The 26985-nt window shown below is 51.0% G+C and overlaps 2 protein-coding genes across 3 annotated transcripts in view; both read left to right on the top strand.

Annotated features, from left to right (window-relative positions):
* Positions 1-5050: 5050 nt before the first annotated feature.
* MOB3C (MOB kinase activator 3C) lies at positions 5051-26640 on the top strand. 2 transcript variants are annotated; one of them, XM_036387346.2, is made up of 5 exons: positions 5051-5387; positions 5863-6026; positions 12422-12921; positions 21710-21912; positions 25076-26640. In XM_036387346.2, the coding sequence occupies exons 3-5, from the start codon at positions 12504-12506 to the stop codon at positions 25103-25105; spliced, it is 651 nt and encodes a 216-aa protein (XP_036243239.1). In that variant the 5' UTR covers positions 5051-5387; positions 5863-6026; positions 12422-12503; the 3' UTR covers positions 25106-26640. The 2 variants fall into 2 exon arrangements, with proteins under 2 accessions (XP_036243239.1, XP_036243236.1); XM_036387343.2 differs by having other exon boundaries at positions 5856-6026.
* LOC118689531 (fatty-acid amide hydrolase 1-like) overlaps positions 24337-26985 on the top strand; it is a 207759-nt gene continuing 205110 nt past the window's right edge. The window contains exon 1 of the mRNA XM_054515715.1: positions 24337-24340. The gene's annotated coding sequence lies outside the window, so the exon portion shown is untranslated. The remainder of the gene's footprint in view (positions 24341-26985) is intronic.

The raw sequence follows: 26985 nt of genomic DNA, 5'->3' as shown, positions 1-26985 counted from the left end.
CCAGGAGCTTCCAGGAGCCACTCTGAAATACTTACCATGTCTACATCAGACCCCCAGCACTAACTCATCCTTAGCACTAATTAGCTCTGGGCCACACTGCGCCTTTTCAGCCTGCTGGAGCTGGCAAGCATTCATCCCCTCCTTTGCCAGAGAAAGGGGGGAAAGAAGGATCTGCACTTTGTCTCTGTTGGAAGGCTTGCCTGGTATCAATTTTCTTCATTAACCACAACCTGATATGAAGCTGTGATGAGCAATGAAGGTTTCTTGCAGCATCTTTTTGCTGGGTAGTTGTAGGATCCTGTTGCTGTAATGCCCACTGTCACTCTGTACTTTCTCAGCCTGTTCTTTGCCCTACATGGCCTTTGAAAGTCCCTTCTAACCCAGGCCATTCTCTGATTTTATGACATGAACACTTCAGCTGAGCACTAAAGCTACACAGTGCAGTTTTATGTTGAGGTCTATTTTACCACCAACTCTTAGATGTTGGGTGTGAACTCCTGTCCATTCAGGAAATTGTAAGATGTTTCTAGAAGAGGCAAACCTCTTGGGGCCTTGCTGAAAGGGGATGGTCTTGCTCCCTGGTAATGTCTTTTGGTTTCTGTTCACTGAGTGTGCACAGAGCAGTCTGCAGAGCAGGGGAATAATTAATCAGAGGAGGCGTGGATAGGACTGTGATAATCTGAACAGCGAATCACCTTTATTAAAAAGCATTTCTACTTCTGGTTTATGGTGTTCATGCTCCATTTATCATTTTTCCTTAGCTGATAGAAGGGCTGTTTTGATTAATAATTCACTTCCAGCTTTGAAAAAGTTGGAGTTGCTGCGTTCATTTTTGATGTAGCTATAATGTAACATCCATGAGAGTGAAATCTAAGGCTTCCAAATCTACACCTCAGCCTCCTTCTGAGCATAAAAGATCAAATTCTCAGGTATAAGGCTGTAGTGATTTACCTGTCATTTTGAGTGGTGTTTTTTAAAACCCATAGTGGGATGTTTTCCTAAAATAAGAACTTTTCCGGGACTTAAAAAATGGCAGAAATGGCCAGTGATGAGCCTAAAATTTAGATGAAGACCCATAATAAAAAGGTCCAGCAGAATCTAATCCTCTGCCCCACTGAATGACTGCTGCAAGGGGGAGTAACCCAGCTGAAGATCTGGCCCTATAAACCACCCTTGCTGCAGAAACAAGTGGTGATTTGTGGCTGTGTGGCTTCTCCAGTGCCTGGGACACGTTTGTGCATGAACTGGGGCTGTCTGGCTTTGTGCAAATCAGCAGCTGTGCCAGTTTTAAGCCACTAAAAGCTCACACAGAGTTTGTAAGATTTGATGCCCTTGGGATCTGTGCTGAGCCTTAGGGCTGGTGAAAAATAATGCTGTTAGGCTTGGCATGGGGGGAGAGGTAAGAGAGGGAGAAGGTGGCTGTGGGATTCATGTGCCATCCAGCCACTAGAGGGAAGGTTTGTCTCCTGATTCTGAGCTCTGGGCACTCACACGGCTTGCCTGAGCCTGTCTGCTCAGCTCTGTGAACTTTGTGAGTTGTGTGCTGAGAACCATATAGATGCTCAGGCTGCTGTATGGTTCATAGAGCTGGGCTGCACTGAGTTCAGCCCATGGTTCCACCAGCCCCATGTCTCAGATCCCACCTGAGCTGCCTTGGGGAAGGCAAACATCCTGCAGTAGTTTCCCAGCATGTTTTGCTGATTGCCAGTCTTTTGGGCCAACACCTTCCCAAGATAGGTGTGTCTGGTTTTAGTAGGGTTTCAGCCCCTGCAGCATCCTGCAGCAAGGTGCTGTAGGAGCCCCCTCAGTGCTGGCTGTGGTCTGCCTCCAGCTGGAGGAGAGCCCGGGGTGTGGCAGGAGTTCCCGCTGGGAGTGGTGGAGCAAGTTTTGGTGTCAGAGGCTCTTTGTTACCAGCATCCCAAACCTCTGTCTTGCCCACCCAGCCGTGTCACCCTGGGGAGATAAACCCAGAGCCCTCCTGCTCCCAAGGGAGGAGGTGGCAGTCAAAGCAATCAAGGAAGTGCAGATTGATGGATGACGTTCTTACCCTCCCTTAAAATGATGACTCCAGTGCTTTTTCATCTGTGCCTGGCTTTTTTTCCCTGTGCCTTAGAAAATGGCAGGACTCCAGTGCCCTCTGACCCACGGCTGAAGAAGCTCTCACTCCCTGTTTTCTGAGTTTGTGCAGGACACGGTGGAGCGGAGCAGAGCAGGGGAACTGACTGTTCCCGATGCTGCAGAGCTGTTTTCTGGACAGGTCCCTGTTCCCCTCTGGGAATAATCAGCGCAAACCCACTGCTCCCTCTGCTTTGTCTTCTGCTCTGCACAGGCGTTCACAGCACCCTCCCCGGCTGCTGAAGTGGCAGTGCCCATGAGGTGCCATCAGGGCACTGTGTGAGGGCCCAGAGCGGTGCTGGGGCTGGCAGGGGGCTGCCCCCTCCCTCCCTCCCTCCGGGGCAGCCGTGTCCTGACAAGCCTTGCGAATCTGCTTCGCTGCCCGGGGCCTCTTCCCGTGCCTGCCCCTGAGCTCCTATGGAGCCGCCCAGTGCTCCGGGCTCACTTCCATCCCTGCTTCCTTCCCCTGATAAATCCAGCCATGCACCTGCCTTCAGGAGCGAGGCCAGCACTCCCCTCTTCCTTCCTCCAGGGCAGACAAATGCCCTCTTCACAATAACGCATCCCTCCTTCCCCAGAGCAGTCCCTCGGACCTTTTCCTCTCTCCCAAGTGACTCCTGCTTCCCCTCCCCACAGCTGGGATACCAACTGTGGGATACCAGGCTGGCTCTGGGACCGTGGGCTCTCTGCTTTTTGAGGTTTCCAAAACCTCACGTGAGGGGTAAATCCCTGAGCTGGAGGTGCTGCTCACCCCTGTGGACTCGTGGGGCTGCAGCTGATGTGACTCCAGCCCTCCTGCTGTTCTCCTGGCCTCTCTCTTTTGGCTCCAGACTGGTGAGGGTGGGAGGACCCCATCTCCCCTCCAAGTATTTTGGCTCCATCTTGCCTGGATGTAAATCCTGGCTATGAGTTGCCTTTGGGATCTTTGCTATTCGGCCAAGCCCCCTCAGTTTTGGATTTCTGCCCATTTTCTGCAGGGATTTCAGTTGGAAGTTTCCTCCTTGCTTGGCATTTGCTCTTGGGAGTTACATCTGCTCCACAGACCTCCACTTTCCACTCACAAGATCTGAGGACATTTTGTTGTTTCCTGCATCCCAGGTCCCCAGGATGGAGGACAGCAGCATTGCTCAGCCCTTGCTGGGACTTGGGGTGGCTGTAATGAGCATCCAGCACTAGGGATGGGAAAAGACTTTGCCTGAACCTGCCAGAGTCAGGAATGTGGCTGGTTTGCTGGTGACCAGGAAGAGTCTGCTGGATTACTTGAGCTTGATCCTGATTTTAGAGGTGTTACTTGGACCTACCTGCAATGGCTGTGAGAGATTCACTCATGAGCAGGGCAAGGATGACATGGAAAAGGCTCAGCCTGCAGGTCCAGGAAGGATGCACACACAGAGCTGAGCTCTGAGGTTATGGCTCTTGTACTGGGTTAGCTGGTGATGGTGGTGGTGGGAAGCAGCTGCACAGATGAATTTCACAGCTTGTGCTTCCCTTCTGCCTCAAGAGCTGTGCAGGGCACTTCACCTCAAGGTTTTACCTTTTCTGCAGATGTGAGACCCCTCAGCCATCTCATGCTGTAGTGGATGCAGAGCACAGAGGAATCCTGCATGTCCTTGGTGTGTCCTTCTCCTGTCACCTCGTTCAGGATCTGCCCTTCAGCCACGTCCCAAATGAGGACAGGCAGAAAAGCAAGGGCCTTCTGGGGTGTGCAAGCTTCAGTTACCTTCAGCCCCAGTCAAAATTGATCCACCACTGGCTGCTGCCCAATTAAATGGGCCCTGCAGTGTCTTCTTCACTTCTACTAACATGCTGCTGCAGGTGCCAAAGAGTTCCTATTGCACCTGCACCAAACCAACCTCACAGAGAGAGGGAGGAAAGCAGAGCAAATGCCTTGCAGGGCTGGGCTGAGCTTCCTCGTGGCTGGCTGGTCTGGGAGGCTGCTGAATGAATTTACTTTTAAAGACTGCCTCTGAACATTGTGCCTCAAGAGCAAGCCCTGGCATCACCTGCAGCTGAGAAGCTGTGTTCTGGGGAAAGGAGTGTGGAAGTGTGGATCCTGCAGAGATGCATCCTACTGCCAGGGAGTCAAACCCTCATTCTAAACCCTCCAGCTTTATGCAAACGTGCCCAGCAGCCGCATCCTCCTTGCCCTGTGCCCCACTCCCCAGCTCTCCCCATCACCTGCAAACGCTTGGCTAGACCCGAGTTTTACACACACGTAAGAAAGGCCAGAAGCGTTTCCCTCACTAGAGCTGTCCCGCTGCCAGACAATCGCGGACGTTTCAGCGAGGCCGGAGCATCACACATCTCATCCCTGGGGAGCGACACGTCACCGTGCCCGGAAGGGAGCCGCGAGTGTCAGGGCCACGCTCTGCCTGCCCCTGCCGCGACACCCGCCAGCATCACCCATCATCAACATCGCTGTTCCAGCCCCACCCGGGACTCTGACCCCAAAGCAGATCCCGGCTCCTGCCAAGCCATCCCACGCTGGCTGGCCGCTCCTGCCGGCGCCGAGCGTGCTGGCTCAGGCTTGCCTTTGCTGAGCAGGATTTAAATACCGCAGCGCGCTTAGAACTCACCCCACCTCCGACAGAAACGGAAAGTAAGTGCTCTGTGCAGAGAAAGTTTTTCTCTTTCTTTCTTTTCCCCTCTCCGGCATTTCTGTTTTGGATGGCATCCAGCTTGGCCTGGCATGGAAACCCCCGGCTGTGTTTTTGTGTGTGTGCGTGCAGAGCGGGGAAGGATGAAGGGAGAGGGACTGTGAAAAGATGGGGGGAGGAGGGGAAAACACTCCGGGATTTCGTCTCCTTTCCCCAGCTCCCTGCTGTCCTGTGAAAGCCGGAGCCAGCCAGCGGCACGGCGCTGCCCGCCAAGAAGGATCTCAGCATCCAGGAATGGAGCGTGGGTGCGGGTGGGAGTGAGTGCCCACCCAGGAGCCGGCGAGCCCACGGCGGCGGATGCTGGGGGCTGGCAGGCCCGCTTCCAAGCGGGTTTTCCAGGGACAGCTGGAGCTGCCGGCAGGGTCAGGATGTGACATCACTGACCGGAGAAAAACCCTCGGCCCCGGCTTCTCTAACGAAACCCCCGTGAGCGCTGGAGCGAGGCGGTTCTCCCTGCTGCTGTTGCTGCTGCGATCCCCAAACTGCCAATAGTCCCGACAGAGAGCCTGGCTTGGACTTTGTAGCTTTTTAATTTTTTTTTTTCCTTTTCCTGAATAAGAGCACAAAGTGCAGCGGAGGAATTTGAGACTGGAAGCCGCCGTGCCGGGGAATGAGGTGAGTCCTGGGAGGTAAAAAGCCAGCACCGCACTGCTGAGGATGCTCCTGGGGTTCTTTTAAGCACGGAATGGGCAAGACTGGGGTCGGCATTAGCCTAGGAAAGAGCAATTCTTCACCCAGCCGGGCCATGGACGCCTGCAGAAGGCTCTTCCCCTTCCTCCGGGGTGTCCCAGCTCGGCAGCCAGTGTGTAAATACCAGGCAGGGATCCCCTGTTTGGGGGATGCTGGGCAGGGATCCGTGCGAATGACCGGCGCTGCGCAGGGAAAGGGGTCCCTCAGGGGCAGGGGGACAGGCAGGGGAAGGCAGCACACGCGTTTCCCGAACGGGACAGCCCCCGCAGCGGCTTTGCCGGTGTCGGTGTCGGAGGGAGGGTGGAAAGTTGTGGGCGGGGGAACTGGGTGAGAGCAAGCGGCGGAGATGGGTTTTCTGCAGCTGGATTATCTCCTCTCGTCTTCTTCCTTGAGCTCGCAGGCCTGGAGCTCCCGATGTTTGGAATTACGGCTCTGACGACGGAGTAATCACGCTTGGGACTGAACCAGAGCTGTTGGACACCACTGAGGCCATTGGACACTTCTTTTCAGGGCTCACAGCAAGTTACTGCTAGTAGCAGAGAGATCTCAGCTCCCAGGAATGAGGTACCCCCACAAGCCCCCAGCCCCACTGGGTATCACACCTAAAATGAACTGGACATGCTGCCTCTAACCTGGAGAGACGCTGCTTTGCTTTTCTGCTTGGAGGTGTCTTGTGTGATCTGGGAAAAACTTTTTTTTGGTGCCTTTGGGCCAGAGAGCTGCTGCTCTGTTGGTGGTGTGACAGGGAGGCAGGGCAAGGAGCAGGACAGAGCAGGGGGACAGCAGGGCACATCTGTAGGGCGGGTGTAAGCAGCCCCGTTCCTGGAAGCCGTCCAGGTCTGTTTCTCACGAGCTGGGGATTTCCAAGCACCATGTGAGTTGGGGGAAGCACCAGAACAGCTTCCCGCTGGCAGCTGTCCCCAGCTGGAGTGTGGGGCCTGAGTCCTGCTCTGCTCCAGGGATTTGTGCTCATGGATGCTCTCATGGGTCTCTGCGGCACCAGGGGAGTTTGCACAAGGAAGGTTTGGCAGCAGGGAGATGCTGCTGAGAGCCCAGGGCTTCTCTGAAGCTCCCCCAGCCCATGTGCTGGGCCTTGATCCCCCTCCCGGCATCTTGTCTTGGCTCATTTCCTGGAATTTTCTATCGTTTAGGTTATATTTGGGACCAGCAGCCAATAACCCCGTTCTCACGGACAGCCCAGCTGGGGCTTGGCTCCAGCAGGAAGCACAGAGGGAGTGGGGCCAGTGCCCCAGGACTCTGCTCCCCAACAGCCTCCTTCTGCAGCCCCCCTTCCTTAGATGATGACAAGGCTGGAAAGGCTTATAAAAAGAGGGAATGTGCTCCCTTCCCTGGAAGCACCATTTGCCCACAGTCCCTCCCTGGGTCAGGGCTGCAGTGTCTGCAGTTCAGGGATGCCTGGGAGAAGTCTTTGGGACATGAGTTCCAAAGAGCAGCCCTGGTTGCAGAGATGCTCTAGGACTGAAGACCAAACTGCATCTGGACTTCTTTGGGGCTTGAGGGGAAGCTCAGAGACAGGGCTGCTGACTCCCCAGCTGGGCAGTGAGGCTTCCTAGAGCAGGGAAAAGCCAGCTGGGGCCTGCAGGTTTCTGGGCAGACTGTCCATCTGGAGGCTGGCTGTCTGTCTCAGGGCTCTGGCACATGGTGGCTGAGCTCATGCTGTCCTTCTCCTCCACCTGGGATAGGGCTGGGTGGGACTTTGACACTGCCTGTGGTGGGGAGAAGGGAATCCCCTAAAGCAGAGAAGAAGTAGATATCTGGGTGCCCCAAAGGCAAGACCCCCTGGGGAAGCCCGAGGGGGATGTGCAGAGCTGGGGGTAATTAACCCACTCTTTGCTCTGAGGTGCCTGGAGCTGGACAGGTCTGTGCTCTGCCTCCTTGGCCTCTTCCCAAAGCAGTGGGAGCTGGAGTCTCCCTGCAGGCTGCCACAGTGCTGGACCCCTCGTTGTGCTCCCCAGTGGTGGCACTGCCCATGCGGGTTGGAGTGTGCTGATAACACAGCAGTTTCCAGGCAGATGCTTCTGCCAGGGTGTCACTGTCCCGGCATGGATCTAGGGAGGATGCACTTGGCTCTGGAGCATGGGAGGTGCTGGTGTCAGAGCTTTCCTCTCTCCTTACCCTTCATGATTGTTAGTTCTTCCCAGAGACACTTGCAAAGCACTTTTTCACCTGAAGCCTTTGCTGTTGCAGCCCTTAAAGGGAGCCTGGGCAAGGAGATCAGTTTTGAAATTGGGGACACTGAGGCAGAGAGCAGCACTGTGACCATCCTGGAGCCTGACAGTGCATCTCTGATCCTTCCTGCTGGTTTTCTGACTAAAGCTTATTTAGACAACCAGAGGTTTTGCTTGGTGACCTTGCCCCCGTGCCTGTAGGACTGTGAGGAGGAAGCCACACTCCCACAGCTCTGCCTGCTCTTCCCTTTTGTTTTGTCGTTTCTAAACAGATCCTTCAGAGTTGTTTTTAATTTACAACAAAGCCTTTGCCTTGTTGTGTTCCTCTGTGGTTTTCAAATGATAAGAAAGAAAGAAAGTAAGAAAGCAAGCAAGCTAGTTTAGATAAAAAACAAAGCCAGCCCTCAAACCTGAAATTAGCGCCTAAGTCTGACCCTGAACTTGCATCCCTCCTATCCAGTTAATTTCCTTCCATCTCTGGACTTGCCAGCAATCTAGGACATCCGTTTTTCAGATGTCTGGGCCTGCTACCTCCCCAGCAGTGGTTCTGCCTTGTCCTTGCACAGCTGAACCCTGTGCTTTTCTCGTTCTTGCTAAACCCCACTGAATTTTGCTTTTGCTGCTGCTTTTAAAACCAGCAGAACTGAAGCCAGCAGCAAAACCAGGGGTAGGACTGAAGCCCAGCAGCCTTCATGGATAGGGATGGGATTTGTGGTCACTCAGCTGGGTTTGTAGCCAAGCTCCTCAAAGCCAAGGCTATTTTGGGAGCGTGGATGGGGGATGAGCACTAAGGACACCACAGTGTGGATATCCCATGGGAAATGTCAGTCTCTGTCCTCCCAGAAACTTCGCTCATCCTCTTCCAACCATCCTCTGTGGGGACACAGGGTGACAGCAGGGCAAGTCTCCAGCTCCACCTGCTTCACTCCTTGTCCACTCGAAGCTCAGGATGAGGTTTGGTTTGGGGGTTTGCAGGTGCTTCAGAAAGGCATTTGAGGACGCCTGGAGTGCCAGCAGCAGCCTGTGATGGGAACTGTGGCGTGGGGAAGAGGGTTTGCAGCCTTTGCCAAGGTTCCTCTTGGAAAGCTTTGATTTTGCATGTGGGAACTGAAGGCAGGGAGCTGCAGGCTGCTGCCATGGCGCCGGCCGGGGCGGGACCTGTATGATCATGTTGTAGGAAGTTGCTGCCTAAGCTTGCTGGATAACACTTCGCCCTCAGGATTTCCCAAAACAGGCAGGGTGAGCAGAGATTAGGACTTGGACAGGTGTCCTGCCCCACCCCAAGCCCCAGTGGACCACAGCATGATTTCTAGGAACACGACAGCCCTGAACATCAGACTCAGCTGAACTTTGCACCATAAACCTTGGAAGAGTTCCCATTTTCCAGCTCTTTACATGGATCTGCCCCAAATACTTGGCCAATGGTGGAAGAGCACCAGTTGTATGCATAAAGGTGGAAACTGGGAAAATCTGATTTTGCATTGGCTGGAGCCCTTTTTCACCAGTTAGACTCAGGATGTGTCTGAGTCCATTCACAAAGGATTTTGCTTTCCTTCCCAGAAAACAGGAGGGTGCTGAGTTTCTGCCTGAGGGGAATCTGAGGCATTGGTGACTTTGCAAAGCCTGTTTGCTCTAAGCTGGTGCATCCCATCTCAGTGTCCCATCTGCAAGGGCCAGAGCTGGGATCTCATCTCCTGGTCCTGGCCACCACTGCTCCCATGCTTCCCTCTACATTGATCTCTCTGGGCAGTGAAAGCTCTGAAGTGAGGTGGAGAACAAATGTGTTCTTTGGCTCAGTGCCTCTCTCTGCTTCTTCAGGTCATAAATCCCAGGGTGTATTTTTGGCTTCGTGCTAAATGTAATTTCTGGAGAACATTTTTCTCCAGTGAAGATTAACAAGGTCTTTTAACAACTTGGTGATTTGATAGTGGTGGTAGTGAGGACCCTGAAAAGAAAACTGCTGCCTGGGGAGCAGAAAGGCTGTGGTGCCATGCTGGCATCCTGCAGGCTCAGGGACAGGTCAGCTCCAAGCACTTGGGCAGCAATGGGTTTTACTCTCCATTCCCACTTGAACAGATGAATGGTAGAAAAACACCTGGCAGATGTTTAGCAATCTTGTTGCTCTTTTTTCTTTTTTTTTGAACTGGTGTTTTATTCAGATGGTGCTGAACCACGAAGCACATTCCCACCTGCCTGCTGAGTGAGAGCAGCTTGCAGGGTAACACAGAGATCCAGCTATGGATGATGCAGGGATGCAGTTGTAGATGAGTTACAGGTCTGGCTTCAGCAGATGAAATGTTTATTTCCCAGTGGCTCAATATTTGCAGAGGACTTGCAGTGTGGGCACTAAAAGAGAACTGATTTCACTGCTGTCAGCCCCTGCAAGTGACATGTTTGGTGGGATGTCATCTGCCAGGGTGGCTGCTCATCACCATGGAACAGCCCAGGCTCTGCAGAGAGGAGTCTGCAAACAGCAACATCTCCTGAAGCAGAGCAGATGACCCAAGGCCAGCAGAAATGGTGACATAAAGAAATGTTTGTTGGCATGACTTCCCTTGCTGAAACTCCAGGGAAACCTGGCTGCAGGGCCAGTCACTGCTCAGCCCCATCATTCCTACTTTGCACTACGGGCAAAGCCTGCTGAGTGCCTCATCCTGAGGGTATCCCAGCACTTCCTACATTACCAAATTAGGAGCCCTGTTGCAGTGGTTATATATAAATATATATGTATGTATGCATACATGTTTTTGAAAGCGTTATGTGTTTGCAAACTCCCCAGAAGGCTTTTTTTAGAGGTGTTATCAACAGGATGTGCTTGAATATGTGGAATCCAGGAAGTCCTGGATAAGGGCTTTTCTTTAGAGCCTCACTGTGCCCAGAGTCCCCTGGCCTCCCATGGGATCCATAGGGATTGCTGTAGCACAGGCCATTCCTGAGGGACAGATAGGAGTCATGATATCATGCTGGCTGCATTGGCTGGCATTTTGGAGAGACTGTGCTCTTTTCTGAAGTAGGAAACAAACTCTTTGTCATGGTTGGAGCCAGTTGCTTGGAGCAGGGAAGAAAAAGCATCCAAGAAACAGCCCCCAGTCATTGCCCAAAAATAAATGAGGGTCACAGGGATGTGGCCCTTGAAATCCCACCCAGCCTCATGAGATGGGGAAGGTCTGCAGATACTCTGGTGTTGAAGTCATACTGCATAACATTGTGTGGTGGCTGTGACCCTCTCTGGGGGGCAGAAAGCACCTAAAACCACACAGGTTTTGTACCTGGGTACAGCAGAACGGGGCTCACACAGTGCTGTGAGCTGTGTAAGAGTGGCAAAGCTCTGGCTCCAGCCTGTGGGAAAGGCTGTGGTTGTGCACTAATGGCATTCATGCTGGGCTTCCCACCAGCACCAGGGTGTGCATCCATGAGAGGGTTTTACACATGCTGGCTGCAGTGCAGAAATCCCTGCAGGCATTGGGATGATCACTAGGTGCTGCTCCCTCCCAGTGATGACCCTGGGGTGAGCCTTAAGGGGAGCAGAGGGTTTCACTTGAGAGATATTTAGCTGATCACAAAATAGGACCGGCCTTGGGCTCAAGACTGAGTTTAGAAAACAGAATTTAAATAGCAAGCTTTTGGCTAAAGCTGTCTTTTTAGTGATGAATGTTCATCCAAGGTTTGTACCATTCCCTCCTGCTTGTGACTTTGGGTCAGTCACTTCCCTTTTCCATAAATATTTTCCTTCCTTTATCTTAACTGCTTCTCCATCTCTTCCCATCAGGGGGAGGCTGCTGGAAGACTTTCTCTTTCCTAAGCCTCAGCAAGGCATTTAACACAAGGAGGCTTTGGCCTCACATTAACACCACTGGTGATTAATGCAGGTAACAAAACAAACAATTCCAGTCTGTCCAGGACAGCCTCGGGCAGATGGGATTTCCACTGGATTTCAGGGAGGAAAAGGAAAACACAGCCCTCATCTGTGCTGCTACTCTTGTGCAGGAAGGGGTGAGCTCAGCACTTTGCTGAGCCCTGGAGTCCCCCGGAGCATCAGCTGCACCACCCGAGGGCTGCCGTGTGCATTGTGTGCATGCCGGGAGAGCCGGCGGCATCCTGGCAATGTTGTTCTGCTGTGCTGGGCTGCGTTTCCCTCCTTCGGATGTGGGTTTTGTTCTTTTGGACAAACACACCAGGCAGAACAACAAAAATAATCCCCCCCTTTTCCCATTGATCCTGGCGCTGGGGCTGTGTGAACCAGCAGCCAGCTGCGGTCGCAGCGCGGTCCCCGGGGCCTCGCTTGCCAGCCACTGCTGCAGGGTCAGGGGTTGTTTGTACTGACAAGTCCCTGGGAAAGAGATGCTTCCCTTTTAGCAGGAGAGGAAAAGGCCACCAGAGTGGGACTGTCTGAACTGGTGAGCTCTGCTGATATCATGGCTCTCACTTTATTGCAGCACTTGTTGGTAAAAGCCTAGAAGGAAGAAGTTGGCTGGAGCCTGGTGAGCTCCTGAGGTGCTCAGGAGGGAGGAAGGGATCTGTCTGCCATCAAGCCTTGCATGGGGTGCATGTGGCAGGGCTTACCCTCTCCAGTGCCAGGAGCTGCTGTGTGAGGTGGCAGCAGCTGCTCCAGCTCACCCTGGTGGGTGTGAAGGGGCCAGAAGTTCACTCCAAATCTGTGTCCCCACGTGCTGTCAGAGCAGTGGGGTCAGCCCTGCGAACCCCTGCAAGTGTGTCCACGCATGCTGCTGTCTTCACATGTGACTGAAATGTGTCTCCTTCTCCTCCCAGAAACCTCCATCCCTGAAGACCCCAGGCCTGGGTTTCATGTTGCTCTGAGCCTCTGCCCTCACCCTGGCTGGCCCTGCCCACAATGGCCCTGTGTCTCAAGCAAGTCTTCAACAAAGACAAAACCTTCCGTCCCCGAAAGAAGTTTGAGCCGGGCACGCAGCGCTTTGAGCTGTACAAGAAAGCCCAGGCCTCCCTCAAGTCCGGGCTTGACCTGAAGGCAGTGGTGCAGCTGCCTCCAGGTGAGAGCATCAACGACTGGATCGCCGTGCACGTGGTGGACTTCTTCAACCGCATCAACCTCATCTACGGCACCATGTCGGAGTACTGCACTGAGAGGAGCTGCCCCATCATGTCTGGGGGGCTCAAGTACGAGTACAGGTGGCAGGATGACAGCAAGTACAAGAAGCCCACCAAGCTGTCAGCCCCACAGTACATGTGCATGCTGATGGACTGGATCGAGATGCTCATTAACAACGAGGATGTCTTCCCCACCAGGATAGGTGAGTGGGCTCTGGTTCCCTGCAGGAAAGCTGGGCTTGTAACCAGTGCAGGTTCCCAAGCTCCACATCAGGGTTGGTATTGATGAACTTTGTGATTCAAAGTATTGTGGTGTTTCCCTTTCCGGGTGTTTCTCAGTGTCACAGCCTTTTGCTCAAACTGAGTTTGGGATTTCTCACCCTACTATGAGGGGATGTGGAACACAATGTTCTCCTTTTCTGTGCTTGAACTTATTCTGTGTTTGGGAGAAATGAAGGCTGGGTAGGTCATTAGCTTCCTTGCCTTTCCTCAAGAGGCTGAGCTGCAGAGCTGGTTAGAGGTGGTCATCACATCCCTGCTTTTCTCTCAACTAACCAACTCAGTTTCTTTCTGGTTTTCCATGTAGGTTCATGGTCCCAAGGTCCACTCCTCAGCCCCTTTCCATCTCAGCCCTGATTAGACCTCACATCTTGCTAGGTAGCTGAGGCATTGCTTGAGCAGAGATGTCCCTAGGATGTGGCCTTTCCACTGCCAAGGCCCAGGGTGTATGATACACCTCTTCAAAAAGAGCTGCCAAAGGTAGCACAGCTTTCAAACTAACCCCTCGCTGCTGACCTGCAATGCTCAGCAGCTGCCAAGGCTGATATTAGCTGCTACTTAGCTGGTTTTTGTCATTTGGGAGAGATGAGTTCGAGGGTTGGAGCTGATGGGGCTTCCAGAGTCTCAGGTCATGCCTTGGAGAGGTTGTTTTTCAGACGGAACATGAAACTACTTGAGTGTAAAAAAAAAATATTTAAGGGGCTTGGGGCTGGAAAGGCATAGCTTTGCAAGTCTGCTTGACCTTTTTTGTTTGCCAAGCAGACAGAGCTTTATGAAATCAGTGCAGCTTATGGTCAAGATTTTCATTAATGTGCTGGGAAATATTGAGGAAAATGGTCTGTGTGGGATTACTGGCATTACTCACTGTAGTAGCCCCATTTGGCTGTGCTGTACGTGTAACTCTGTGTCTTTTTAAGGAAAGTCTCTGGCCCTGGGAGCCTGAGAGGGGTCGTGAGTCTCTGCAAGCAAGAGGGCAGGCAGTGCCTGCAGCCTGGTTGTGCCAAACTATTTTGGCTTTGGGATGGGATGACTCCTCCAGACCCCTGATCTGATCTGACTGCTCTGGATTTGCCTGGAGTTTGGCTGGGACAAGTCCCTGAAACCAAGGCCAGCAGGCACTCACTGCTTCTTCCCCTCACTGGTGGTCTGGGGCAGGCAGGGAGCACAGTGCCAGCTGCTCGTGCTGGAGGACAGGCAGGATGATGCCTTTGGGCTGTGTGGGAGAGGCAGTCCCTGGGACTCACCAGGGCATTCACTGTGCTGTGCAGGCATCTTTCTTTCCCTCGTGGGTACAGTGGTGTCCATGCCCTCCAGTGAACGGAGGAGGCTGGAGGTGTGGCTGGCTGACAGTCAGTGCAGGATACTCTGGGACAGCAGTCCCAGCCCTGCTGGGGACAGCAAAGTCCCTGGTCATTCTGGCTGCTCAGACTTGCTGCTGCTGAGGGGTGAGACAGCAGCCACAGGGAGCAGGGTAGGTGCTCCTCTTCCTGATGTGGCTGCATGCCATTAAAAGCAGAGGCACAGATGTGGATTTACTGTGTTTTCCCCCCAGCCAGAAAGGAGTGTCCTGATCCAGTTTCAGGCCTTTCAGGTAGGATTTGGGATGTGATGCTGCTTGACACTCTCTGGGAAGTAAAGGTGCACAGGGAGTACTAACACCTCAAAAAGCGGCCAGCCATGGGAGGGACATTGCAGCACCCCCTGCTCTCCCACATCTCTCTCTCTGAGGTACAAAAGCCAAATACAGTCATGGTCCTGGTGGTTTTCACCTCATTTCTGGCACTTCTCCCTCTGAGTTGTGGCAGAAGGATGGCTGGTTTCCATTTCTCCTTTCATTTCAGTTTAGGGGCAGTTCTGGGTGAGATCCAGGATGACTGTAGATGAACATGGGTCAAATCCATTTTCTTCTCTTCCAAGGCTGTACCTGGGGTCCCTTTTCCAAGCCCTTTTGTTGTGGGGCCCCTTGTATCCCCTGAATGATTTCAGGCCCTGTGTCAGCATGTCTTGGTGGTTTTGGCCTCACAGAAGTGAAAAGGAACTCAGGCTGAGGTGGCACTCTAAAACACATGAAAGGCTATTGGGGGAGGCATGGGTAGGAGGGAGCTGGTGGCACTTTGTCATCAGTGTGTCCCCAGTTATCTGCCTTTCACTGGCCTGCCTTGCTCACTGGTAATTGCTTGGCAGCTCTGGAATTTCAGAAGATGGAGTGTTTGGCTGAACGGAAATGCACTGGATGACAGAGGAGGCTGGCCAGGATGTGGGGCTCGGGGACAGTGGCCAGGGTGACCAAACAGAGGTGCTTAACCTCTCTCCTAAAGAGCAAGCCCTTGGGAAAAGACCCAGGACAAGGGGAATTAGGCACTGAGAGGACACAGAGGAGATGTGAGCTGTTTTAAGGAGGGGAAAGGAGCTTCATGAGGTGATGAGGGGAAATGACAAATGTCATGCTTTGGAGTTGTGGTGAGACTCTTGGATGCTAGCAGCAGAGATGGGATTTAGCTTGAAGGTTTTTTTCACTCCTGCTTGTGCTGGAGAGGTTCCTGGCATAGCTGCCCACTGTCTCAGCAGGTGTTTCATGAGCTGTGTGCAGCTCAGCTTCCCCTCCTGGCCCCTCTTTGCCATGTGCAGTAAAGCTGTCCCAGCACAAAGATTTCCCTGGCTAAGGCCACCTGACCGCAGACAAAACAGACTTTTTTCATTTTAAATTTGTTTTTAGAAGCAGCAAATGTTCCCAAACTCACAAACATTGCTGGAGGCTAACCTCAGCATCCTCCTGCATCCAAGAGCTACACAGCCTGAAGCAGCTCATGATTGCTGGTAGGCTCCTGACACTTGAGAGGTATCTCATGGGTCAGAGGGGGGAAATCTTTCACCCCAGAGTGAGAGGCTCAGCTAGAAATGAGCAGAGATGGTTCACTTGTGGGTTCACAGGGTCCTTAGGCACAACAGGAGACATCTTGGCTGGGGTAAATGGTCACAGCTGCAGCGACCAGAGCAGAGCTGGGCTGATTTGCACATTAAAGCATCTGCTCCTCCAGCACAAGTCAGAGGTGGGAGAGGAGCAGAGTGACAAACACCTTTGGTTTAGCCAAGCTGTGTGATACAGAGCTCTTGCCAGCTCTGCAGTGAGTCAGAGGGACAGCTGGCACCCAACATGGCAGGAAGGGAGCCCGACACCAGCAGAGAGTTTGTGACCTGGCAGAGTTAACCAGCAGGACTGCAGCCCTCAGATGGCACCAGCAGAAAATCCCTGTGGTGGAGATTATTAGCAGGTCTGGGGGGGCTGCCAAGCCCCCTGCATTGCACAGCAAGGGTTGGAAGAGATTCTGTGCCTTCCTCATGCTCAGGGAAATCTACCTGCAGGGCTCCATCCCACTGTCTAATCCTTTCTCTGGAGTGGGAACCTGTTTGTCAGCCAGTTAAGATGAGACAAATCCCTGCATGGAATGAGCTCTGCCAACCTGATGGCTATAAATCTACAGAAGCAGCAGCTTTCCCAGACAACCCATATCATTTGGTGTGTGCTAGTGCTTTGTTTCCACTCTTCCAACCAATGTAGCTGTCCTGAAAAATACATTTAAATGGAGAATAAGCATTTTCTCCATGCAGGGAGAAGAATAAATGATTCTGCAGGTGTACTTTCACCAGCTGGTAAAACTATATCAGTAGATTTATTCAGTGAGTGGACATCCATGAACAAATTACCACCTGGAAAATATCCTCTCCTCCCAGTAACCATCGTGCCCTGTGGTGCCTGGTCCCAGTGCCGTGCTCAGGAGGAAGGATGGCAGGGTGGGGTCTCCAGGCTCCATGGCTGTGTCTGCACTGGCCAGGCCAGCATCAGGCTGGTTGCACGAGGCCAGGTGTGCTCCATCAGCACCATGGTGGCTGCTGAAGCCCCATGGTGCTGCTGTTAGATGTGTGCAGGCACAGGGTTTGGAGCAGCCCCAGCACCGGAAGCACCCTGTGCTCTCTGCCAGATTTGCCTGTGGCTCGACAGAGCACCGGCCACAGGAGGTTTTGTAACAGTTCTTGGAAAGCTTTTCAAAACTCAAACCTGTCATTCAAGCATAGTCCCAAAGCAATTATAAAAACCAGAGAAAACCTGGTGCAAAATTATCTGATACTTTCTTGCCATAACAACAGGAGAGAAATGTTCAGAATTCAGCTAATTATCGGTGTTCTCTCAGCTGGCTCTTTTTTACATAATTTGTTGAGGTTTTTTTCCCCTGCTTTTTTTCTTCCAAAATTAATACCACACCAGCTTGCAGCTGCCATCATGCCATTAGTTTTAAACAGGGCTTTAAACACTTATTTTTAGGAAAAATGAATCACTGAACACCACGGTGGCCAAAATGAAATTGAGAAATAACAACAACAATTCATCACGAAGTTCACTGAATTACTGCATTTGCAGAGGAAAAAAAATACAATTGCCAAGAAGCAAAATAGCTTCCCAGTACTGATTCATCATGAAAAAATTAAATTGGCTGGGGCACAAGTGTTGGGGATAGGAGATGGCAGGAAAGATCCAGGACTCTTTGGCAGTCCCTTACCCTAAGCACAGGCACTTTGTTACCTCTCATTTTCATTTCCTTATACACATGCTTTCCTTATGTTTTGAAGCAATCAGCACAGAGTGGGGAAAACAGATTCCTTGGAGCTTTAAATAATATCTTGGGATTTTCAAGCAAAAGGTCCAAGACAAACTAAAGGTGCCAATTCATTTCAGGGCTGTGAGTCACTCTGCTTGGAGTGAAATTGTACCTGCTGTACTCACAGCTTTTGCCTTGGCTTGGAGCAGAAATTCTTCCTAATATCTAAACTAAACATCATGCAAGAGCAGTCAAAGGGTGGCTGCTGCCTGCCAGACTGTGGGCTGCTGCTGCTTTCTCCAAGGTTGGTGGATGGTGAGCACTAGGGAACTAAATGTAAAGGTAATTTCAGTGCTTTTAAATCAGCCCAGGTGGGTTTTGTGATGTTCTGCTCCCCTGGGGCAGTTGGACCACAATCAGTGGGATGAGCTAGGATGGTGTTTTTTGGGTCACTGCATGTGCACAGGGCAGGGGAGGGTGACAAACCCAAGCAGTGTCACCCTGTTGGGGTGATTTGTCCAGCCTGGAGGTCCATCTTGACTTTCTCCTGGCCTAGTGTATTTCTGCTAAGAGGACATCTCAGCCATGCAGGGCCTGCCCCTCTGGACTCATCCCTCTGTCTCATCCATCTGCTACTGTCCCTGGTTGGTGTCACGATGTGCCACCTTCGAGATGGAGTAAGTCCCCTAAGCAAGGGCCACCAGTGCCCCACACCTTGGTGGGAGCCCTGGGGGGAGCAGCTGCCCCCCTCCACATGTGGGGAAGGGGCCTCATTGCTCCAGAGTCGCTGTTGCAGTGATCCCTCCCAGGAGCCAGAAGAGCCCTGGTGGGAATGGCAGTGAGCTCCGTGTGAGGCTGAGCACCTGCACGGGCAGGAGGGATCGCTGTGCCATGGCTGTCCCCTGGCTGGGACGTGCTGGCTGCAGTGTGTGCCTGGCTGCAGGGATGAGGCACAGCCTGCCCTGGCAGTGTCCCCTCCCGTGCTGGAGAGGATGTCACATGTGCTGTCTGCTGGACATCCGCTGCGCCAGCAGTGCTGACCCAGGGCAAGCCGCGTCCATGCCAGATCCTTCTGCTGCTCTCAGATGAACCTTTACTGCAGAGCCTCTTCTTTCAGCTCTGCGTGAGGGGATGGGGTGTTTCTCCAGCTCCCCACCAGCATGGCCAGCGCCTGCTGGGACTGCTGTGAGTTTCTTTCCGAGTCCAAGGAGATCAGCAGCGAGGCACCACTGCTGGCAGAGGCAATCTGCATGTCACATATCCGCCCTGCTTCCTTCCCGAGGGGAAGTGCTTTCATCAGCTGGCACGGAGCCCTGTGCCAGATGCAGGGTCCAGTCAAGCATCTCTGGCCTGTATCGAGGGTCCTGGCACAGGAGACAGACATGGCTGCAGCATGGGGACAGGAAGCAGGACCCTGCTGTGCCTCCCTGGGCAGGTGTGCAAGCGAGGGTGTTGCGGGGAGAAGGAATCAGGGCCGGACTCAAGCCGTCCCAAAGGACCCCAGTGAGGGGGATGTCCTGGCATGGGACCTGTAGAAATCCACTAGTGACAGGCAGCCACCGCTACAGCCTGGCCGTGCCTGGAGGGGACGGCTGCACACTGACACCTGGTGATGGACGCAAAGAAGGGCAGCTCAGCCTCAGCTCCGGGGAGCCTCCGATGCTCCTGGTTCATCTGAAACACAGTGGTTGAGTAGTCCAGAAGTGAGCTTGGAGGTCCTGGCAGCCTCATGGCATCTTTCCATACATCGTTACTTTAGGAGTTCAACAACTTCCATAGTTGCTGATGACCATGAGATTTTAATTAGCTGACCTTTAAAGATTCTTTGTAACTCAATTCTTTGATTCTGTGATTTAAGCTAAATCTCTGTTCCCTGATACAATTCTGCTTCTGGAGAAGCTAGGATGTAGCTGGAGGTCTTTTCTCTAAGTCCCTCAGCTGCCAGCATGTCCATGAGGACTTGCTGGTGACAGATGTATGAGACAAGACAATTCCTGGCTAACCTCAGGACAAAAGCTGTGGAAAGCCACTTGTCACCATCTGCCATGTCTGGAGGTGGCCCATCTGACAGCAGGATCTGCACCATAGGTGCTGTCAGCCCCGGGAGCCTGAGATCTGTTTGATCTGCTGTTCACTCTCTGAGCTTATTTCCTTCTCAGCCCAGGACTGGGTTGAGCTTTTATTTGCTCAGCAAATCCTCACTCAGGGCAGAAAGCTCAAATGAAATGATTGATAAAACACTGTGTCCCTCCTGCCTGCAGGGGAGGCTGGAGAACTCTCTGATCCCTGCCTGTGTCAGACTAGCAGGAAAGGAGAGCTCTGTAGCCAAGGGTGCTGGGCAGAAGCAGATCTGCAGTCACATCTCTGAGGTGTTGGCATAGGGTTACGCTTTGCCAGATGTGAACACCTTTCCTGAAAAGTCCTAATGGGATCTGTCAGAGCTGGTGGTGAAACAGGTCATGCTGAGGTCCCTGCTGCAGGAGCAGCTCTGGGGCTGCAGTGTGCTTGTGGTTATGCAGATGTGGCCACAAATCAGTCTCAAAACCACCTCTGTGTGATGCTGAGCCAAGATCTGTGTCCTTCTCCAAGGGGTGGCTGGGACATCCAGATGTGGCACGAGCTCAGATGCTTCAGCCCTGCCCTCTGCTCAACACTGTGCATGCAGGAAAGGGAGACTGGGCTGTGCTCAGGGTGACTCTGCTTTAGACCAAAAATAATATTATTTTATTATTATTTTATGAGTTCCAAACCCAACACCTGCCCAACCCTGATGACTGAAAACAAGCTCCACACGTGATGTGGGAAGGATGGAACCTTTGCATTTGCCACCCACAGAGGAGAGGGGCTCAGCACTGCTGCTGGGAAACAAAACTGCCAGGAGCCTTTGGGGAAAAAAAAAAGCTTTAATTGCCTAGCAAGGCTGGTGAGAAAGATTCAAAGATAAAATTACCATTTTAAATTTTTTAGCTAAGAGATTTGCTGAGGCTTTCCTGTGCACAAAATGTGTGAGCTGGCTATGGTTGAGCAGAGTTTGTTTGGAAGGATTTTCAAGAGGTTATGTGCTGCATTAATAAGCTAAGGGAGGAGGCTGGTATAACCGTGGGAAGGGAGGTTTTTATTTTGTTCTTTGTGTATTTGCATTGAATTGCTCTGGGGAGAGGAAGAAGCCTCAGGAAAACAAATATCAGTTCTTTCATTCTCCTCCTCACAAAAAAACCAAAAACAAAACAACAACAAAAAAACCAAAAAAAACACAAAAAAAAAAAAAAAACAACCCAAAAAGTTTAGTGTTTCAAAGCATGTTGCATGTTCCCTTTAGAGATTTACCCCAAGGTTGCTGGCACTGATGGTATCACACCCTGAGATTTTAATTGTGATAGCAGTGTATTTTGAAAAGGATGGAAATATCCCACACTGTGTCCTTGTACAGGACAAAGCTGAAAGTACAGAGCCAGATGTGGTGGGTCCCATCCTACGAGGATATCTCAGGATTATACAGGCACAATGAAATTACAACCCAAACACCATTAAGATGGGCTGTTTTCTTCCTGGGACATTTTATTGAAATAAGGATCAGGAAAAAGGTAGAGACTCAATCCATTTCTGCTGATGCATCAGAAGTGATGTCTGAGGGTGTGAGGAGGAAGGAAAACAGTAGGAGCCATGCTTTTGGGTTCAGAGCAAGGTATCTTTTCTGGTGGCAGATGGTTTGGCTTTGTTCATGGACCTGGGTAAATACAATTTGACTTACATCGTGCCTGTGCAAGCTGGTAGGGGAAAGGCAGGGAGAGGGGGCAAAAGGATCTTCTGCCAGATTGCTCTGGATTGAGCCAGATGTGGAGAGTTGCAGCCTCCTCAAAAAAAAAACCCCTCTTTTTTCTCTCCTATGTCAACTCTCCACATCCTGAGCCCATGCACATGAGAAGTTGCTAGTTGGGAAATGAGGGAATATGTGGAAGAGCTCAATGGCACACTGCCCCAGTGTCACTCTTGGCATTAGAGAGTGTCCTTCCTTGCCATCTATGACTGCCTGTCAAGCATGACAGAGACTTTAAATGCTAACTGGTTTCTTTTTTAAAAATGTTCAAATGGCTTCCAATTTGCTTCTGCTTTGCAGGTGTTCCCTTCCCCAAGCAGTTCCAGCAAGTTTGCACCAAGATCCTCACCCGCCTCTTCCGTGTCTTTGTCCATGTCTACATCCACCACTTCGACAGCATCATCAACATGGGCGCTGAGGCTCACGTCAACACCTGCTACAAGCACTTCTACTATTTCATCAGGGAGTTCAGCCTCATTGACCACAGGGAGCTGGAGCCTTTGGTAAGGATGGCCCTGGCATGGGGAGGTGGAGGGTGAGTGGTGTGGATACAGCACTGGTAGGTTCAGGTTGGGGCTGGACTCCAAGCAGTGCTGACCCTCTCTGGACTCTTTTGGCCACTCTACCTCACACACACAGTCATGTTTTCTGTCCTGGGACCATCACCTTGGTGCTCTGAGAGAGAAATTCCCAGCAGCACCAAGGAAACCACTGATCCTTTCTTAACCTTTGCTTCTGCTGTCATGTCTGTGAATTGAACTTCAATACCCCTAGGACCACCGCAGAGTAGTGTCCCCATAGTGACTTGGTAGCTCTAATGCAATTTGCACATCAAACTGTTTCCAGCCAGTTGTGCCCAAGTGGCTTTCAGGAGTCAGATTTGAGCCAAAGTATCTTCTCCACAGTTTTTCTTTTAGCATTCCCTGCTTGAGATCCTAGTGTGAATTACACTGAGGCTGCAGGAAAGGCAAGCCCTGATAGGACACACAGCTTCAGACAACAGCCTCACTGGATCTCCCAGTTTCCCTACAGCCTCCCTTGGGAAGCAATTAGCCAGGCAGAAGGTGAGAGCCCTTGACAACAGCAGGATTTGTGGGAAGCAGAGGCCAGACAGCCCAGGGCTCATAAAGCAGAAAATGCACATAGTTGGTTTTGTAAGAGAAGCAAGTTTGTCACAGACAAGGTTGAGTGTAGTCTGACCTAGGGAGGATATGTTGCAGTGGGGAAAGAATTAATAGGAAACCCAGTAGTTTGCATGCTGTGATAAAGGCTGGGTTGCAGAAAAGGCCATATCCAGCAGCAGAGAGTCAGGGAAGACCAAGAGGATATAATAATCCAAGAAAGAGCTGAGAAGAGTCCCAGCTGCTTGCTTAAGATCTGAAGGTGGGGGAGATGCCCCTGCCCCTAAGTGCTAAGCACTTTGCTCCTCTGCTTTCATTTGTCTCAGTCAATTTTCAGCCTATCTGCTCTAATTATGATTTAAGGGGATGCAGAGGTGATGGTCTAATTAGGGGAGACTTGAATGACAACACTATCGACTTCAATTATTTTGTAGAATTCAGTTGTAACATACATTATCAAAATGGCCCTCAGCTCCAGAAAATGGCAGCTCAGCCATCAGCCTATCCTCTGTCAGTGTTCCTCATGACAAACCTCCTCCGCATTGCTATACAGTCCATAGTGGTGTCATCCCCTTGGACTGCTGCTTGCTAATGTAAATAATTAACACCTGGCAGCCAAGGCAGAGGCTGACTTTGCTAAAAAGGCTTTCAATGCCAGTGACTCACATGCAACATGAGATGACTGATGGGTCTCCATAAATCTCAGGTGAACAAATTCTTTCCTTGTGATGCAACCTCTGCTAAACTACAAGGAAATGAGACACATTTGCCCCTGGTCTATCTGTGTCTCATTGCCTGCCATCCAAGCCTCAAGCAGAACCAACCACAGGGTTAAAAGGAAGGACCAGGGAAGAGGAAGGGCCTCCTCCCCTCAGGCACTGAGATGCTTTAGGTGTGTATGAGAGTGTCCTGCAACCAGGCTACCTCATTAGCCCAGACAGCTGTCCTAACCTTGCATTTAGTTAGTCCCCATGAATCCCATGACAGACTTCTAAGCTTTCTCCTGGCTGAACCTCCCTTTGCTGCTTCAATTTCCCTTTTGTCAAGCTTCTGCTTCTGTGGGATGTGATTTCTTAGCTGCAAATCTTGGGAACTGAGAATGAGATCCTTTGTACAGCAGAACTAGCAAAAGGCAGTGATTCACTCTCTCAGTAAATCAGGGAAGATGGGGCCAGAGAGAAGCCATGCACTTGCTTCCTTGATGAGGGCAGCTCGTGGTGCTGGGCTGCAGCACTGGCAGGGCTCCACTGGTTATGCACTAAAGCAGAGCTGTGGGGATTTCCTGGGTGTGAGGAAAGCCTTGGACATTTGGGGCTGGTTTGAGGAGCTCACTGGTGACTTATCAGCCCCCTGGTCACTGCAGTCCCCCCTCTTCATGGCTGCTTTTGTGCCTGGTGTTGTGCTAGTGGGGTGGGTGCAATGCTGTTGCAAGAGGATGCGCACAGTCCTCTCACCCTCTTCTTTTCCTTTCAAGATGTTTGCAAACATTTCCTGTTTGCAATGTGATTTTGTGGCAGAGCACCAACTTTTCATTTGATGGCCAGGTTCTGCGCTCAAGTGATTTTGTATGTTACTCCTACAGGAAAACCCTCTCTTTGCCACTGTCCCTGATGGATTTGAAAAACAAAGTTCTCAGCACTGAAAATCAGAGTTTGCTGCTTCTGTCTCTCTTGGTTATATAAGTAAAGGACCTTTTTAGGGTTACTCAAGGGTCATCGTCCTTTCCTAGTTCCTCTTTTTTCAGAGTTGCGTTTTTCCTTCTCCACAGACCAGTCCTCCTTCCAATCTATTTTTAATGTGCAAACCTTTCTGTGGGGTGCACAAGGGGACCTGTGGGCACACAGATTCACAAGCCATGAACCCAGTGAACCAGAATCACACTTTCCTCACTTCAGGATTTACAAGATGCTAGTTGAGCTTTTCAAGGCAAGGACAAATACCATCTTCCACCAGCTGAAAGCTGGACACCTTCCCAATGTGGCTGGCAAGATGCCATTCTGGCTAAAGAAAAGTCTGTAATCCTAAGTAGAACTGGAGGTTTCCTGTGGCCCTGTTATTAGCACTCATTTGCATTGCAGCGTGACTGTGGGATCCCTTGCTGAAACCACAGGTCCTCTGGCTGAGCTGTGGTCAGCTCCTGGAGTGACAGCAGGGAGCTGCTCCATGTCTCCCATCTCCTAAGGCTGCAAAGAGGGCTCTGAGAGTGTCATCATCTTGTCTGGCTGCTCTGCAGCTGAGCCAGGAGCAGGACCTTCATCTTTCAGTTTCTCAGCCAAAGTTCTTTCCTTGGACTGCTCTCAAGGCTAGAGCACAGCCAAAATAACCTTGTGCCACAGAGATGGGGGAGAGTGCCAGGATGGAGCTGCTGAGGCAGCTGAGTTCCCAGGAGGGCTGTCATGGGAAACACAAGAAGGCTCCCCAGGACTCCCACGGTTGTTTCCCTGGGTTGGTTTTGGACATCTCCCAAACTGCCTGACACATCACACTACTCCAACCTGTCTTTTGCACTTACTGTTTCTTTCTTTTCTCTCCCCCTTCAATGCAGAAAGAAATGACAGAACGAATTTGCCACTGAAGTCTTCTGGCAGATGAACTCAGCTGGCTCACTCAGAGTCTGGTGGGACAAGACAGACCTGTGGTGGGAGACCTCTTCCCTAGGACTTGCTCTGGGTATTCCAGTTCACTGACCTATGAACACTGCAGAAGTGCCTCTTCAGGCCAGGGCTGAATCCTAAGTTTTCCAAGAGCCTCTGGACAGATTTTTCTTCTTTTAATAGATACCAATCCCTGTTGTGTGGTTCCTTTTTTAGAAAGCTACTGACTTAATGGAGAATGAGGCAAGTTGGTTTACTTTTGCACACTCTGATTTCTAAGACTCAATCTGACATCAAATTTTCAGCAACTTTCCCTCTTGTTTTGTCCTCAGCTAAATTGATCTCCAGATATTTCATTATCAATTCCTGCCCTGTGAGCAGGTGTGACCTTGGCTACCAGGTGTTACCTTTCCCACAGGCAGTGGGTTTGTGGAAACACCTGAGATCAGCCCTGCAAAGCTGGTGGCATTTCATCCCACTGCCTTCACATGGTTAGTTGTTGATGTGCTGTTTTTAACATGAGCTGTGAATGTTTCCTTCTGCCCTAATTCATGCTTTACCAAAGGAGGGACCATTTTTCCCTTCAAGGGATTTTTCGCATTTGGAAGAAGGGACTTGATGATGTTCTAAGATGCATTCAGTACTTCTTGGACTAATGGCAAGTGCCCCCATGACCAAGGAGGTGAACGAGGTCACTATTCAGTGTGATCAGCACACACTACCTGAGAAAGTCTCAAAAACTGGTGGAAAGAGACTCTTGCCAGAAAACAACATTTTCAACACGTCAGCACTTCCTGAGGTGCTGTCTTGGCTCAAGATGGGCAAATGCTGGTTGTAGAAACTGCTGGTTTTCCATGACCCAACCTTACAGCAGGTGAAGAAGGACTCATATCTCCACCACTCTGCTCTCAAGGTCCCCTTTCAACCTAATATTCTGTGATTCTTAAACCTTTTTGACCATCTGCAAGCATACTATTGCTTCCTGGTCTGTGCCATTACTCCCCTGAAAAGTATCATGTTTCAAAATTTCCTCCCCTTCTGCCTGCAGTGTCTGATAATTAGTGTTGTGTTCCCTGTGCCATTTTAATTTTGACAAAAAAATTTCTATTTTTCCTTTTTTATTGTTTTGGGGGAGTGAAAATCAATTCGTCTGAGCCACAGAATTGTTATGTTTGTATTTCCTGTTCTTTTTCTGGGAAAGTTTTCTATATCTGACACAGATAATATTTATAGTCTGGGGTTTGCCCACTTTTGGGGTAGGGAGGGGATGTGGCTTGAAAATATAAATGTTTAGGCCAACATTAAAGTGCACAAGTGAATTTTTAGTGCTCAAAGCACTTATTTTGTTGTGAAAATATTTTTTTAATCTTGTGTACCAGATGTATATTTTTACATGGTAATAAAACAGAGCAAAATGGACACAAAACCACCTGATGCATCATTCCAATATTCTCTGTGTAAAATAATCAAAGTCCAAACATATTTGTTCTGTTACTAATTAAAGAAACATGAATAAGCCTGCTGTACTTCATTCTTCCCTGATCCATCTGTATTAAACAGGCCTAATGAAGAAGGATAACTTGAAGAGTGGTTTTCCCCTGACAGCTGCTGCTCTGATGGATCTCAGTGCCACACTGAGACCTTGGCTTGCATCTCAGCGAGCAGCTTAACCCAGGCCAGTGGTGCTGGCCAGCATCCTCCCCCTGCAGGCCTGCACCAGAATTTCCCTGAAGGCTTTTTCCCAGCAATTCCCAGTGGTGAGCTTCACTCACTATTTTTTGCAAAGGCATGTAGGTCCTGGAATCCGTGTTCCTGCCTCTTCAGATAAATCACAGCTGCAGGCACAAATTGTTTGTGTGGC

This window comes from Molothrus ater, chromosome 9 (assembly GCF_012460135.2).
Source record: "Molothrus ater isolate BHLD 08-10-18 breed brown headed cowbird chromosome 9, BPBGC_Mater_1.1, whole genome shotgun sequence".
In the NCBI taxonomy this organism is placed as follows: Eukaryota; Metazoa; Chordata; class Aves; order Passeriformes; family Icteridae; genus Molothrus; species Molothrus ater.
The sequence above is the reverse complement of the archived record's forward strand: the minus strand, read 5'-3'. Positions and strand labels throughout refer to the sequence as shown.